Source organism: Prunus mume, linkage group LG8, assembly GCF_029339155.1.
Source record: "Prunus mume cultivar Tortuosa linkage group LG8, ASM2933915v1, whole genome shotgun sequence".
Taxonomy (NCBI): domain Eukaryota; kingdom Viridiplantae; phylum Streptophyta; class Magnoliopsida; order Rosales; family Rosaceae; genus Prunus; species Prunus mume.
The window spans coordinates 20917086-20935004 of record NC_142705.1 but is presented as its reverse complement, the minus strand read 5'-3'; the positions used below and the strand labels follow the sequence as shown (position 1 = coordinate 20935004).

The following is a 17919-nucleotide window of genomic DNA, read 5'->3' as shown; positions in this document are numbered from 1 at the left end:
GCATCATTTATAATATCCATGACTTGTTCATTAGGATCCACACTAGGTTCCACATTGTCCACTCTTATGGCATTTGAAGACGAAGCACGATCTAATTGTTCCCCGTGCAGGTTCCAAATGTTATATGTCTCAATCATTCCATTCCTTACTAAATGAAATCCAACAATTTCAATTGTCTCCCATAACGTGTTGTTACACCTCCTACAAGGACAACAGATTCTAGTTGCACCTGGGTTGTGTGTACATGCAAACTCAATAAAATCATCGATTCCATCCAAGTACTTGTCTGTGCATCTATTTGGGTTCCTGACACCACAATCAAAACACAACAATCACAACAACTTCATACGAAGTCATACTGTCACCTTATGCCTCCAGTAAGGGCCCTATCCCATTCGGAAATGCATAGTCATGTCACGTAATCTACAGCTACATGAGATCACATTTCGATGTGGATGAATTTTGGCAGCATCCCGATACAGTTCTTGAGGTGTACTGTAGGTATAAATACCTATGTACCACCCGAAGAACGTATAAAGATGACATTGAAATCTCCACAATCGAAACCTAATCTTGTAGCCATACATTACGTGACATGACTATGCATTCCCAAACTGTCCAAATAATGAGACAATTCAAGAATTAATTGGATCGCAGTCATGCTTTACGCATCCATGCACAAAATCCAACTAATCTCGAACGGGAAACTAAGTGTTACTAAAAATAAAAATAAAAGTACGAAGTTAATTTCAATTAACTTCGTACATCACAACACATTGTGCTACATCACGCACAATTTAACAACATAATATAAATATAATTTCACAAAAAAAATACAAACATAACAAACTAAGTTTAACATAATGTAATTAATTTAATATTTTTATAATAAAAATAAAATAAAATACCTTCTCAATCGTTCTCCACCAATCGTTAATTACAAATATCCCTAACGAGAACAAAATTAATAGTGTTAGTATGAATTTATATTAATACTTTTAAACTAACGACAAAAAATACTTACCCAATGAATATACTGAATTCCAGATATGAAGAAGAATGATTTCGCGTGACGAATCAATTTTTTCGTCTCGAAAAAAAAAAATTGTAGCGCAAAACCACATTTTCGTCACAAAAGTGGTCCATTTCGTCGCGCAAGTATGTGTCGACAACCCACTTTGGTGCAACGAAAAATTGGTTTCGTTGCTCAAATTCTATATCTCGTAGCACAAAAGCAAATTTTCGTCGACATCACATTTTACGCGACGACATAAGTTTCACGTCACCCAAGTATTTGGCGCCAAATAAAAAATCCTAGGTTTTTCTTACGTGACGATAAAGCTAGTCGTCGCCCTAAGTTGTCTTTTGCGACTACATTTGTCGTCGTGCAAGTGTTTCCGGCAAATAAAAAAACACATTGTTTTCTGTCTAACTTTACGCGACGAAATGGGAAACCATCGCGCTAGGTTTTCTTTCTCGATGATATATGTCGTCGCGCAAGTGTTTGGCGCCAACAAAATTAAACCCGCGTTTTTCTTTCTCACTTTGCGAGACAACTTTGTTTTTTGTCGCGTAAATTATCGTCAAGCGACAAAACTTTTGGTCGCGCAAGTTTTCGATAGTTTGCATGAAGAATATTTTTTTCCGTTGCTCAAGTGTATCTTGCGCAAATAGTAAGATGTAGTAGTGGGGGGCTAGATACGGCAATTCATGATGTCATGGGTCAGACAAAGCTGCCACCTTTTGATCTAGACCCTCCACCGAGGCTTCCTCCTAGGATGGCTTCCCCGAGGGCATAGATGAGACAGACTTTGTTGCGATTCGATGGTAGAAGAAGGAGGTGACCTTGGCGATGCATCGCCAGGAAGTGCCCCTTGTGAACGCCTTCCTAACTGAGGTGAAAATGGATGCGGGGGAGCTCGCTCGGACCAAGGCTACAGACTTCTTGGATCACGTCAAGAAGTCAATCCTTTCTTCTGCCAACATAAGTATCCTAGTACCTTGGTGAACTTTTTGAGTTTGTTTATTTGAAGCTGAGTCTTGACTGCTGATGATGTGTTTTTTGCAGGCCTTTGGGATATGTACCTCACCTTGGTGAGGGAGGAGAAGGAGATGGCCTTGGCTAGACGCCATTCCGAGACCGCGAAGGCCACCACCGTCGAAGCTTAGGCTGCCATTCGAGAGAGGAATGCACTTGATTAAAGGTGGGGAGCTTGGATCGGGAGCTGAAGGAGGCGGCTCGATGTCCGGAGGCGGTAGAGGAGGCTAGGGCTGAGGCTAAGATGAAGAAGGGCAGGAGCTAGCTGCTGCGTGTTCGAGGTGGAGGAGTACAAGGGTTACGATGAGTTCAAGAACCTTGTACTTGACGCCATGGTGAAGGAGCAGTTCGGTGGGAGAAGCTGGTGGCGAGGTTTAACCTGATTTGGATATAAACTTTGACACGGTGGCGTGCCTCCTCCCATTCCTCCGTGCAGGATTTACTATTTGTGTCCCCTCTGCGGATGCCACGAGTCCCCGATGACGAGGCGAGGCGGTGCCAAGTCAACGAAGGTGAGTCGATCCCAGGTGAGCCTCAGCCAAGAAGCGCCGGAGGAACGGCCGATGCCTGAGGGCCTTGTATTTTTGCTTTTGTTATGTAACTTAGTATTTATTTCAGACAGTTGTACTCGAGTGCCGATGGTGCTCGTCTTGTTTGGATGGATTGCCTTGCCATAAGGCAGGGTTATTTATATGATGTGTATGATAGCATGCCTTTTTCTTTCAGTTATGCTTGTTGTGAGTTGAATTTGGGAGAAAAAGTAGGAATAAGCCCATGTTAGACATTTCATTAAGTGGGTGCTGAAAGGCAGGAAGTACAAAAGAGGTATGAAGAAACATGAGGTCGTAGAGTCTAGGCATGCTTACTTATGGTAGCATTTGAGGTGATCAGCATTCCATGGATGAGGCAAAGGTTTGTCATGGGTATCACGAAGTTGATAAGTGTCTGGGCGGCAGACTTTGATAATCTCATAAGGGCCCTCCCATGATGGTCCCAAGGTGCCCTCGGCGGAATTCTTGGTGGCCAAGGAAACCTTGAGCATTACCCAGTATCCCGTCTTGAAGGTATGAGGTTTAACTTGGGAGTATAGTAGTATTTGGCGATACGCTACTTGTAGGCAAAGTTGCGCATGTTGGTTTGGTCACGAACTTGTCAATTAAGTCGAGGTTCAGGGCCAACTACTTGTCATTGGGTCGGCATCGTATGCAGAGGTTCAGTAAGATGGTTGGCCAATCTCTATAGGAACAACGGCCTCGGTGCCGAAGGAAAGGGAAAAAGAGGTCTCACCTGTAGATGTATGAAAGGTAGTGTGATAGGACCATAGGACTTCTGGAAGTAGTTTGGGCCAACACCCCTTAGCCCTGTCAAGTTTGGTTTTTAGTGTCTTCTTGATAATTTTGTTCACAACTTCGACTTGGCCATTGGATTGGGACGATCGCGCTGCCTTTGGCAGAGTAACGGTAAAGGTGAGAAAATAGTTACCCTTTTTACTAGGGTATTGTTCCCTATTTATAGGGAAGTGAAAATGGTGGAAATTAAGTGCTTATAAGAATACTGTTTTATGATTACTCTTTTTTTGGTTGAAACTGTTGTATGATAATTAATCACTAATAATTGGTTAGTCTTCTAATTGCATACCAGTTCTTCTAAGTATCACTGATAATTTTTAGTAGATCATGAACTAGACAGTGTTATTTCTATATTCTAATAGATGACTAATTTACTCTGATATATGATCTCCCTTACTAATTTTTGCCTCTTGAGAAAATAAGTTAAGGATGACTTTGCATTGCATTGGACTTGTCATTGTACATTGACTATTGATGCATGATCAAATAACCATGCCCTTGATCCGTTTTCTTGGCGGGTTTTAAAAGATTAAACAACAGCAGAATGTAAAGAATGTGATAGAAACTTACTGTAGTGAGGCTTCTTGCCTAGGTGCATATGATTGTAAATTTTTCAGTGTAATTAGAAGGAATGAAGTTTGTTATTTCCATATTTGTAAGGGGGCGAGTTCATAAGTTCTTATAGAGTGCCCATTGCCCATGCATATCTTCAAACCATTAAATACTGACTTTGATCACCACAAATCTTTCATTAATGATTAATATAATGTTTACTGGAGGGAAGGCTAACATGAGTTTTGGGCTGGGGTTGAGTTTATCCACAGAATTCACCATTTTACTCTGGTCGATTCCCTCAACGTCTCAGTGGTTTAGTTGCCAAAAACCTGTGAAACTGAGTTGAAAACGAAGGATGCAATGGAATAGCATCATCCAATTCAATGGTCATTGTCATATGAACTTACTAAATTGTATTACAGGACTTTCTAGGAAAGTGAATCAATGACCTAGGTTGCCTAGTTTCAATAGCTTTCCATTCGTTTAGAGGAAACTTTAGCTTGAAGCATGAACTTGCCACACTCAATGCGAAGATTACCCTGCTTCTGTGAGCATGCAATCTATTTGACCAAAAAGAAAAGAGAGCGAAAAAGAAAAGGACTTCTAAAGCTTATCGCTAGTCATCCGATGGCATCCAATAATAAATCAATTTATTGGAACGTTGAACACATCCCGGAAAATTATATCACCTTTTGGAGGGTGAGAGTGGAAGGTCTACTCCTTAGAGGGTTTGAGCGAGGTACAAAACTACCGCTTCTATTGTAAATAATCTTCAAACTCTTTTAACTGCAAATAGTGAATAGTCTCCTTCCCTTGGGATAGAAACTCCAGTTTAGACCACTAACTAAGGAATAGGGTTGCATAGTGGCTTTAGCAAAAAGCACCATAATCAGTATGCTTTGCTCTCAAACCGCACCATTAAAAATGGTGTGACTTGAGCAATAAAGAAGACAATTCGTTGCACGTTAACTAAACAAAATATTATATGAATCAGTGTTTTATTGTACTAAGCCAGAACGTTTTTGGTGGATTCATTATCTAACCTGTGGAAAAAAAAAAAAAATTAAATTTTTTTTTTTGTTTTGTTTTTTTTTGTTTTTTGTTTTGTTTTTTTTGAGGTGTTGTGTCTATTGGTTCATGATGCATATTTGTGCTAGAGGCATACGGTGGTTCATTATGAATAAAAGGTTTACATGCGCTGTACAGATTGAACATTAGGAAATTCTTTGTTTGTTCCCAAATTATATGTTCATTGTTCCTCCAATCAATGTTTTTTTTGGTCTGGACCACGAGGTGGTTCTAGATGGGCTTCAATTATGGGTAGCACCTTTAAGCCTTAACCACAACCCAGACTAATCCCCACTCACACCAGGTTGGCCCGTAAGGGGTAAAATGCTTTAAAGTGGTGACTCCATCTGAGAGCAGGGGTCGAACCCCTAACCTTCTCTTAAGGAATGAGAGTGCCGAACCACTCACACCAACCACCTTGGTTCCTCCAGTCAATGTTTTCATTGGTTCAATTAATGTTGAAAAGAACGATAGTGGGCGCTGGAATATCAGCCAATGAATCAGAGGACACCAGGCAGTTTTTTTTTTGGCTATTGGTGTTTTTTTTAATATGTATATATTTAGGAAAAAATACTAAGTATTGGGACAATATGGCTTTTTTTTTCTGGGGCTCACTCAGGCTGGTCATCCGGATCAGTGTACAAAGGGTAAGTGATAGGAAATGTAACTTATCAAACAGTATAGTACTGTTTGATAAGCTAACTGAAAATAGAAATGATCATCAATAACTCAACTGAAAATAGAAGAAAAAGTTAAAGGAATATATTGTCAAATTCGGAGAATTTTGTGGAATGTGAGACCTTATTCCTTATGAGGTGTTTGCTAGAAAGAAAAAAAAAAAGTAAAAACTGTGTTGACCCTGGGGTTTTGCCCCACTTGGTTTCTCCAGGAAGATTTTAACGAAGTCATCATTAACATGTTAGTTCTTATAACGTTCCTATGAATTTAATTAAATACCATCTTTTCTGTATAAAAAATAAAAATAAAATTGCGAGACTTGGTGAAGAGTTTTAATAGTTTATCACTCGTATTGATAAAGTGTTTTATTAGTGTATCAACAACAATAATATGTTGTTTCTTCTATGGATCAAACACTAATGAACAAATTAATAAGTTGCGTTTTAAGAAGATATTTCAATATTCTTTATAAAAACGATATTATTCTACTTTAATCTAATCTAAACTACGGGAAGGGAGATTTGAACTCAGGTGCAAAGTGGAGGAGCACATCCGCTCTAGCCAACTTGGCTAAGCCCACGTCTAAAAGAAAAATATTTCAATTTAAGAGGTCTAATATAATGTTGAAGTAATGAGACATGGTAACCACTATTATTGAAAACATAATTATTAATAGTTTTTATACATAAGATGCATCATAGTCACATAATGTTTAAATTCTTTTATTGTAATTTTTCATTTCCTTAATACTCGGTGCTTCGAAACAACGTACTAAGAAAGTACATAATGAGGCCACTTGCATTGGGAGGAAGGATCATTACTCTTGTTGTCCTAGTTGTGTTGGCTCTCATTGCTGTTGTGGTTCCATTCCATTCATCTGTTGAAAATCAACAATTTTATCCCTACATACAAATGAAGTAAAGCAAGCCATGAGAGAAAAACTAAGACAAAGAGGGAAAAAAACAGCCAAGATTACGCAACTGAAAGTGTTATGAAAATGTAATTTTGTAATTTGATTGATGAATTCCACATAGAACAGATTTTATTGACCTTATATGAAAAGGGTTATCAATGGTACCACTTGCATCCACTAGCTCCTACTTGTTTGTATAAGAGGGGAATTCTGAATCCACCTCAGAAATGGTGACATTGCTTCGGGTCCGGCGGCTAAATCTTGGGTCAAGCTCTTCCAAGTCTCCCTCGTACACCAGACGAGCTGCACACTGCTTCACTATTACTCCATGGCCAACTCTGGCCATAATTGAAAATGTAATCTGACCAAATATACCTTGCCACCACTCTGTGCCAGAAGGCAATTTAACCTGATCGCTGATACCCTTCCACAACTGAGGAAAGTGACGAGGAAAAAAGAGTACCCAAAGGTGATCAGACACAGCTTGGCCCAACTCTGCATTGAGAAACACAAATGGACGCCTACGTGCTGTCATCTCCTTTCCATTGATGTCCACTTTGCAAGTAATAATATGTGTATAATTGTAATCAAATCTAGGATACTTAAGAGCATGGTCGCAATTAGGTGATCGTTCCTGGATTGCAAAAGCAATGCACACCGCGAATCCCATCCATTTTTCAGTAAACCAACCTGGACATAGCTGCACACTTAATGGATACTCCACACTTTGAGGATTGAACCACTCCTCCTCATTGTATATATATTCAGCAGATTTATGATTGAACCACTCGGGAATTTCATTTCCAGGAACAACAAATTGAAATACGTCTTGAGTAATAGGGACTTCCTGCATCATAAAAAAAACAACGTCAAAACACTTAAGAAGCCAACATATTATTTAGCGTGTGAATGAGATAGAGAGCGCGAGAGAGACCCCAACGTATTGTTCCAGTAATGTAAATACCAAACTCCTAAAATTGTGCATCTCAGCAAATTTGAAGCAGTTGATACATTGTGCCCGTAACAGCAACTTGCACCTTTCTGTGGAACCTCTGGCAATTCTTTCTAATGAAATACAGTTATCAACAACTGCTATTACTGTTTGTGGAACCTCTGGCAATTCTTGAAGCCTCTCGCAATACTCCAAGTTAAAAAATAGAAGTCTAGAAAGTAGAGAGATGCCGTTGGGTAGGCTAACAAACTGGTCTCTACTGAGATCTAGGTCGGTTAATGAGGACAAGCAGCTAAGGTCATTAGGGACTTCCAAGAGATTGCAATCACTTAGAGTAAGTTTTTTTAAGGAAACCAAACCAGATAGAGAAGGCAGCAACAAAGGCGTGGGAACACGACTTCTTATTAGAAATCGCTGAAAAAGGGAGAGAAATAGGTGAAAAAGGGAGAGCAAATTCCAAAATTTAGGTGATGGTCCTTTACATCCACGAAAGTTTAATACTGTGAGGCTTTTCAACCGAACAATGGAGGAAGGCAGTTGTCTTATGGCAGTTCCACTCACATCAAGCTCCTCCAAACACTCTGCATTGCCCAACTCATTGGGCAACTTTTCGAGCTTTGAGCAGCCAGAGAGATTAAGAACTTTGACAGATTTTAAGCCATACACACTTCTTGGAAGATGCACAAGACTTTTGCAATCCTTCAAGTTTACATGAGTAATTCTTTCAAGCATTCCAAGGGATGGGTCGACCTTATACAATCGTATACAACCTTCCAGAATCAGATACTCAAGATTTGGAAAGCCTCTAAAGTCTGGGGTGTTGACAAGATTCAATGAGTGGCTGAGCTTAATGACTTTCAAATTGTATAAAATCTGTCAAAAGAACACAGAAAAAAAATTGTCTTCAAATTCTATGGAAGGCTGTCAAGTAAGAACATATAAAATAAAAATAAAAATAAAAAAAAGCTTCGATGTTTAAGGGTAATAGAAGATTAAGCAGCAATAAGATACCTTAACACCCGTCCAAAAATATTCAATGTGACTATGGCACATGTTAAGTTCTAGTAGTTTCTCTGGGTTGAAATGTGACGGGAAATATTTTGAAGGATACCCAGCCCATTCAAGACTTCGTAAATTATCAGAGAGATATTCAAGATCATTAGAGAGGTTCACATTAGCGAGATTGAGAAGTCTCAGTTTCTTCATCCTTGAAAGCATTTAGCATCCCCGTGCACCACTGGCCCAGTTTTGTCCATGGTTATACTTTCTACTGCATCTGTTCCCTATCAAACATGCACGGATAAAGAATAGTGAAACTCATATATAACTAACATATGAAAAGAACTAAACTCATTCGTAAACTAAGAGTCCCTTTACTGTATTTTTGCTCAACACATGCTTGGCCTCTTCATGGCACCACAACCTGCTGCGATTTCCTGGCTCATCAAGACACTCTCGATTGACTATTTCACGACCCATCTCTTGGAGCAATCGATGCATCCATAGAGTGCCATATGAATTAGTTAACAGAGATTTCTCAATGATGACATCTATTCCAATACTTGCACAAAAGCCGCAACTGTCTAGGATTTCTATAACTCGATCTTTTTTCTCCCCGTTAAAGAAACACACAATGTCTAGGAAAATTTTCTTCTCCTTGTCATCTAGATCATTGTAACTTATTTGAAGTGTCCCCCAAACTGTGTTACAAAGATCCCTTAGTTTACCCAACGCACTGTTCAAAGCAGTTACATGTCTTCCACGCAAAAAACTCCCCAAAACTTTAAGAGCGTGGAAGACCATCGGCATAACTCACAACCAGTGTTTTCAAAGGCATGCTTTTCGTCGGAACGCGCTCGAGCGAGGCGGCGGAAAACGCGGAGGCGGTCAGCTGTTTCGCGAGTTGCACGCTTAGCGCTAGGAAGGCGTGAGAAGGCGTTGCAAGGCGGAGCAAGGCGCGAGATCTGGACACTCAAACGGAAGAAATTTTCAGTTTCTCCAAGTTCGGCGGCTCTGCGAGAAGACATAACGCGAGGAAGATGACTTTTTTAGGTTTTTCTAACGAAACGTCGCTTTCGATTGAAGTGTTTAAAAAAACTTAAAGTGAAACGACGCGCTTCACTTGGACTGCTTTGAAAATAAACCACGCAAGGTTTTCTTTTATTCCCCTTTTTTTTTTGCCCCATTTGGAAATAGAAAAATAAACCTCTTGCAAGTGAAACGGCTTCCCTTCATCCAATATTCCTGCCTTTTCTATTTCCAGCCGTTTTCTACTTACTTTTTTTGTTTTTTTTGTTTTCTAAGTTAATATATTAACACATGGAATTATATTAACACATGGAATTATATATACATATTGTATAGTACAACCTTAATTTCTATCCTTACCAAATATTTTATTATATTTAAAAGATTGTTATGGTTCAATAAAAATTAGTTGTACAATTTAATTGTATTGTATTATTAAAAAAAATTCTTATTAAAATAAATTAATGTTCAAAAGGCTTACGCCTCAATGCTTCAAGGCTTGCGCCTCGCATAGCGCTACTAAAAACGCCTCGCCTATACGCCTCGCCTTTGAAAACATTGCTCACAACACAGCTAGACAAATCAATATAATTTTTTTCAGTGTGGTCTTTTCCAAAGGCTTTCCAACTAAAAAGCTTAAGAGCGTCATCATGATCTAGACGTTGAAATCTTCTCTCCACTCCATGTTCAACTAACAAATGCTCATTTCTGGTTGTAATAAGAACTCTACTCCCAGAGCCAAAACACTCTTGCTTTCCAGCCAAATAATCTAAATGGTCTGAGTTCGTCACATCATCGAGAATGAGAAGAACCTTTTTGTGATGAAGTAATCTTCTAATCATTGTAGATCCTTCATGAACATCAAATATGTCAATCGTTTTCATCGATATCCTTGAAAGAATTTCTCTTTGTTGGGATATTAGACCACCTTTTTGAACATTATCACTGACATTCTCAAGAAATATGCTCAATTCAAATTCAGGAGAGATTCTCTCACGAACAACTCTGGCAATAGTTGTTTTACCAATCCCACCCAAGGTCTAAAATATCAGGAGTTTCGGAAATATCGGTGGTCCAAAAACACGGATATATCGATGGAAATATCGAGAAAATATCGATATCGATAAAAATTGAATAAATATCACGGAAATTATGAGAAAAACTTGGAAATTTTTATTGAAACTTTAGAGGATGTTTACTTAGTCAATTGTCTATTATTTTATCACAAAAAATTGGAAGGAAATGCATGGTATGGTGGGTTTGAGTGATTTAAGTTGATTATGCAGCGACCTGACAAACACTGTGACTTTAGAAAATATGTAATAATTAGTGAAACTAAATAAAAAATATTTTTTAAATAATAATTTCACATTTAAAATCTAAAAAACATTTTTTTTAAGTTGCAGAGCCCCTCGTCTCTCTCCCCCTTTGCTCTCTCTCTCTCTCTCTCTCTCTCCACCGCTGTGTCTCTCACTCCACCAAAATCCATCTCAATAAAAAAAAAAATTCCCACATACCCCCCTCATCCTCTCCTGAAGTAGTTTGTAATCCAACAAAACACTCCCATTCCCCATCCTCCTCTGTGTCTCTCTCTCTCTCTGCCAGAAACCATTGAAACAATCGCAACCCAAATGAGATTAAAATAAAAAAATTAAAACCCATCGAAAAACTGTATCTTTTCTTGGAATTTTTGACACAGATAGAAGCAGTCCACAGAGGAAAAAAAAGAGAGAGAAGGTGGGGTTGGGCATAGGTTGCGGGTGAAGATGGGGTCGATCGGGTTGTGGGCAAGAAAAAAACCTGAGTTACACGGAGAGAGAGAGAGAGAGAGAGAGAGAGAGAGAGAGAGAGAGGGTAGCAGGGGAGAGAGTGGGGAGAGAGAGGGGCAGAGTAGAGATGGCAACGGGTCGGATTGGGGCGGGTATAACAATATCATTCCGTCTCCCGCTCTCCATCCCCACCCCGTCCCCAAACCCATCCCCTTTAATAGGTTTGGGAATCCCGTCCTCGTTCCCGTCAGGAACTATCCCCATACCTGCCCAAAACCCCTAATTTTTTTTTTACATAAAAAATATTTATCATACATTTTAACATTAAGTTTTATATTAAATTATCATTCAACACATCCAAATTAACTATAAAGTTGAACTCAAGTATTCAAAATCACATCAATATGAAATTCCAAAGAAGATTAGGAAGAATTAGGAGAGAGAGGTTAACTTATGTTAAACATAAATATTATAATTATATATTTATTTATTTTATTATAAACATATATATTTTCGGGTCAGGTTCGGGGATGGGGATGAAAATATCATCCCTTCCCCATACCCGTCGGAGATTTTTCAAGTTCAGAGATCCCCGTACCCGATATCCATTTTCCGTTTGGCTTCAAAATCTCCCCTCGTTAGGCTAGGGGACCCAACGGGGACCCACTCCCATGAGGATTTTTGCCATCCCTAGGGCCGAGAGGAAGAGGGCTTCAACTTAAAAAAACCAATTTTAAATATCTTTTAGATTTTTAAATGTGAAACTATTTAAAAAATAATAATTTTATCTATTTAGATTCACGTGGCATTATCTCATTGGATATGCATATACATGCCACGTCATCAATTTAATAGTAATTTTGATGGAACCTAACGAAATGGACCAAATTGATATGTGAAGTCAACAAGTACCGGCTTAATGCTATTTGGACATTTTTTCTTTTTATGCCAAAGTTAAGAAGGAAAAAGGGATAAACTCACACACATGCGTGTACAGTGATGGCTTAAACCCATAACCATTTGGGATGGCCAATCCAACTAACACCTCATTGTCATCTTATTTGGACACTCTAAATTATTTGACCACATTTAGTTAACCACATTATGTGGTAGCTAATGTTTTTGAAATTAACACATGTGCTAATATCTTTTATTAATTTTAATCTTTTAATTATGAAAAATAATTAATAACATTTTGTTTTTTTTTCTTATAATAATAATTTATTTAGAAAAAGGAGTTAATTATGGATATACTTATAGACACGGTATCAAGTCCTCAAGAAAGGTGGAGTAACTAATGCATATTTTTTGTTGTCTAAGACATTTTTCATAATTAATATGTATGTGTAATCTTCATGCATTTTCTATTTTTAGTTTTAATAACTAAAACAAATGAAAAAAAGGCAGAGGTGGAGGTAACTACCACATTGTAAGTCGGTTTTAAATTTTGAATTTTGTTTTAATATCTTTATTTAACTAGCCTCTCCACACGTGCTTCCGCATATGCAAGAGGCTTTTTATAAAAATTTATTTTATTTTAGAATTAAAAAAGATAATAAGTAGTTGTGTTCCATAAAAATAGGATCTATTATCTAATTTTTCTTTTAATTATGATTTTTTTTAATATGAAAAAGTGTGAATTTACCATGTTATACTCATTTAATTAATAATTGTAATTCTTAATATTAGCATTAACCAAGGGCATTTTTTGGTATTATAAATGTTTTACCATTCTCTACCTTTTGCTTTATATATATATATATATTATATAAGTATTTCACCATTTTACCCTTAGAATGTTAAATGGATATAACTTTTAGCAATTTAGTTAATCAAGGGTGTTTTTTGGATTTTTGAATGTTTTACCATTATTCTATGTTTCTGCCTTTTATATACTAAGCCCCTTTGCGTATGTTTTTAAATTATTTTATTTTATTTTAGAATTAAAAAAGATAATGGTTAGTTCTGTTCCATAAAAATAAGACTCATTATCTAATTTTGTTCATAATTTTAAATTTTAAAAATAGGATCCATATTATCCTTGTTTTACTAATCCTTCAATTTTTAATGTTTGAATTAACAAAAAGCTTTTTTTTGATATTTTGAATGTTTCACTATTCTCTGCTTTTTGTTTTATATATAGATATAGATATAGATATAGATAAATCATCATAGAAAAACACGGCTACTCTTTTCAAACTTTTGAAGAAACTTTCCTTGGAAAATAATAAAAATAAAATGTATACCAGTCCTTAGCCTTCCACCTAGAGAAATCTGCCACTTTCGCCAACGCAACTCTCCACTCTTGCACCTTCGTTTTGTCATCCGAACTAAATCTTTCTTCTAGTTGTGTAAAGGTTTTTTCAAAACACCCCGTTTGTTTTTGTACATGAGATGGATCAACATGATAGAAAATTGGTAGAACTGCTTCTCTCGCTTCCATGAATTTAAGAATGTGTAGAAGTTCATCCAAGCACCATGTTGAGGATGCATAATTTTGTGAGAGGACAATAAGCGCAAACCTTGATCTTTCAATCGCAGCAGTCAATTCTCGAGAAATAGCTTTTCCCTTCGAAATTTTAGGCTCATCCCTGAAAGTTATGATTCCTTGAGCTCTCAATGTTTCATATAAGTGGTCTGTAAAGCCCTTCCGAGTGTCATCACCTCTAAAACTGAAAAAGACATCATATTTCCATTGAGGTGTTGTAGATGGAGAAAATGTAGATGTTCTTCGTGTGTACATATCGCCACTGGAACGAACTTAATTACTTAGCTGTGGCAATTTCCTGAAGATTGGGATCAAATTCACTGCAAGTAATCCCAAAAGTTTCGATCATTTAAGAAGTCCCTTTTTCGACGCAGAAAATAGTAGAAATGTTAAAATTAATGCAAACTGACCTAGCAAAGTCAGTGAATCCAAAATATCATGATATCGAAGTATGCTTTAGTATAAAATAATCAAAGTGCTGTAATATAATAAACTGACCGACTAAGGTAAGTCGGTTAGAACTCTCCCATATATAGGCAAAGGTGACGTTGAGCAGGAGCAAGGTGAGCAACAGATCAAAAGTCTCACTTTGATGAGGGCCCCACAATTAATATTAATACAAATTTAATTATATACTCAATCTTCGACATAGTCTTATAAAGAAATACTATACTATTTAAAAACTATAAACACACCAACAAAAAAAAACTCAAAAATCGACAACTGCATATTTTTTAATTTAATTAATAACATGAAATACTTTTATTACTCTTTTAACATAAAATTGGAATTCTAATCCATTTATCTGGAGTTGAAGCCATAGCGTAGGTCATTTCATGAGCTCCAGTCTCTTATCTTCATCTTCAACCCTGATTTTTAGTTTTTGTTCTTCCATTTCTTGTTTTGAAATCATCTATCCCTTTGGACTTTTCGGATGGTGCAGATGTCTATTTCAGAGCCGACAATGGAGAGGAGACATAGACATCTCCATTGTCAAGTCGGTGTCGTTGTGCAAATGTCTATGTCTCCTCTCCATTTTCGTCGTTTGGTTTGGACTTAAGGTTTTTGATCTTTTACTTCAATTATGTGTTTCTCTTTGGATTTTAGTTGATTTAAGGAATGTATTTTAAGCTTTGATGATCTATTTATCTTTTGTTACTATTTAAGTTATGGACCTCATTTTTGTTTAATAATGTATTCCTATCATAGAGTATTAACAAGACAGTTCTATGATAGTGTATTAACAATGTATTTCTTTGACAAATTTATTAACAATGTAGTTCTATGAAGAGCCCCCTGCTTGGTTTTTGTGAATTTGTTTTTAATAAATTGTTTGGGTTTTTTAAAAAATCTGGGTTGGGCTTGTTTTGGTTTTTTTTTTTTTTTTTGGTTGAGCTTTTTGTGTTGGGATTTTTTTAAGTTAATCAGTGGTAATCATGTAATTTATAAGAACTTCAACAACCATTTCTTATGAAGTGAATGGATTTTGGGTGTGTTTTTAAAAGCGTTTTCTATATAGGGCTTGTTTTTTAAATAATTTCAGTTCCTATTTTGGGTATAATAGCGAAGTTCCCTAATATTAATTAAGATACTAGGGTAGCCTATATCCTAATAATATTATTAGTTTAATAAAATTAATATTGACTTTTGAGATAGACTTAGAAAAGGGTGGGCCCCATATAATAATATTAGCCTAATAATAATGTTAGTTTTCCCATTCCTATTGAATATTGGTTTTCTTATTCCTATTTATTTTTTTTTAATTTTTTAATTTAATGATAATTAGTAATTTAATAATCACAAGATTTTGATTATAGAGTTTTACCTTTTTCATAATTTTTGGTTGAAAACTTTATTTTAGGAGGCCCTCTTGTTATTTTGGCACAGGGCCCCTAAAATTTCAAAGTTGCCGTTGTATATAGGCTTGTTGGCTTGATAAATATGTAAGATGAAAACTACCAGCTCTCTTATATCCCATCTTCCTCTTCTGAACTTCTAGCTGTGTTGTTACCCTTCAGGGTGGCTTCTCTGCCACCTCTCATGTGGCCTCTCACTACTACAAAAAGGAAAAAGACGACGGGAATTCACTGTCGTGTATTACGTTTTCAAATGGTCGTGGAATTCACCGATATCTTTTCCCTAACCAAACCACAACGCTAAATACCCGTCGTTGTTAAAACAAACAACGTCATCAACAAATAAAAACTGACGTCTTTGTACTGCAAAAAGAGATAAAAAAAACAGTCGAGGATGAGAATAGACGACCAACTCTAACAAAAAAACGTCGTTAAAAAGGCAACATATGACATATATTAATAGAACATGGCCGCAAGATACACATACAACGACGAGAACTAAAACTCAACGCCATTAAATACACCTTTCACGATAAATAAAAATATGACGTCTTTAAATACATAATAGATGACGTTATTGACACTTACTACGTCACTACATTTCCAACAATCGTCGTGAAATAAATTTTCCACTTCGATTTTTCTATGAATGATGACGTTGAACTACATAAACAACGTCGGTTCCAAATAAATGAGAGCCGTATTACAGAATTTATACGTCATATTTTAAAATATAGACGTCGTCTAATGACTCTGAGACGGCATCGTTTCTCATTCCACCGCCGTGTAAAATAATTTTAACGACACGATCTGAAAATAAACGACGTGGAAAAAATGTTGGGATCATTAATTACGACACATTAATTTATAAAGACGACGCTATCGTCAATATACAACGTCGTTATCATGAAAAAGACAGTCGTGTTTCATAATTTATACATCATCATTAACAAACTTACCGTCGTCTAATTCATATTTGACGGCGTTGTTTATCCGAAATTCGCCGTGTAAAGCAATTTTAACGACATTATCATAAGAAAAGAGACGTGGATATGTCAATATAACATTGTTTTTTGAAAGGAACGACGTCCAAATATATCTTAACGTCGACAAATTTACCAATGGACTTCAAATACCGTCGTGAATTCATCTTTTCCACTTCGTTTATGAAAGAACACGCGACGTGGTAAATTTATGATGACGTCATCTTTTGTAACGTTCAGGTTAGATATCTCGTATTTTAGACGTCGGTATTATGGGATTGGAGTCGTGTTATTTTGAATTACATGGCGGTTCTTTATGCTTCTTCGACGTGTTATCCTGAATAACTGTTTCACAACAGCGTTGTGGTTCTTCATTGTTACGTTGCTTTAAGACGTCGGTAAATATATTGTGGTCGTTGAATGCTCCAAAACGTCGTTTTTTATTAGAACAGACGTTTGTTTTTCACATTTTTATCAAAACCGTCGTGTTTGTAATGTGGAACCAGTAATTTTTGTATTGATTGTTTTGTGGCCAAAACCTGTATAATGAAAACTTTTGGTAGTTAGGGTCCCAAATTTCTTGAATGACACCATAGAAACCCATATTTGAGAGAATTAGGTTTTTATCCTTGGCACTAGCAACTTGCATGGTATGTGCAAGTAAATAAACTCCACTATTTTGAGTTGTCCGCACATCATCTTGTGCCTTGATGTTGAATTTAATACCTTTAATAAGATAGCTCCTATATAATGGCACTGCCATGTTTGGTCCAGCTTGCTAGCCACCTTAAATTTTCTGATACGCCATGATTGTCTTCCTCATTAAGTTCACTTTGAATCTGCAAATTAATCATAACATAATTCAATCTAACATAGAAAGAATAAAATTAAAAGTCCAATATGGTATTCAATAACATATACCTTGAAGCGTAGCAATTGAATGAAAGTGCTATTGTGCTTATCCTGCAGCCACTTTGTTCTCTTTCTAAATTTTGGATAAGCGGTCTTGATGTGGATCATATGTTGCATACATGACATGAAAAATTCAAGCATTACGATCCCAAACATATAAGATAAACATAAGAAATAATTTAAAATGGAAACTTAAAGAATAAAACTCATACATACTCGATATAAGGTAGGACTTCCTCTGTATTCTCCAAGACATATAGATGTGCTTGATTCAACAGGTCCCGATCAACTACGCTCACTGTGCAACCTGATAATGGCTTTGAAACTCTC

At 36.6% G+C, this 17919-nt stretch overlaps 1 protein-coding gene across 1 annotated transcript; it reads right to left on the bottom strand.

The window, feature by feature from the left end:
- Positions 1-6425: 6425 nt before the first annotated feature.
- Positions 6426-14093, bottom strand: LOC148915019 (TMV resistance protein N-like). Its single transcript, XM_089043378.1, is given in 11 exon segments — positions 6426-6590; positions 6767-7448; positions 7536-8426; positions 8565-8761; positions 8764-8836; positions 8931-9345; positions 9347-9364; positions 9676-9680; positions 10148-10621; positions 11617-11629; positions 13597-14093. Coding segments are annotated over 10 exon segments (3246 nt in total). The 3' UTR covers positions 6426-6590; positions 6767-6785.
- Positions 14094-17919: the final 3826 nt, after the last annotated feature.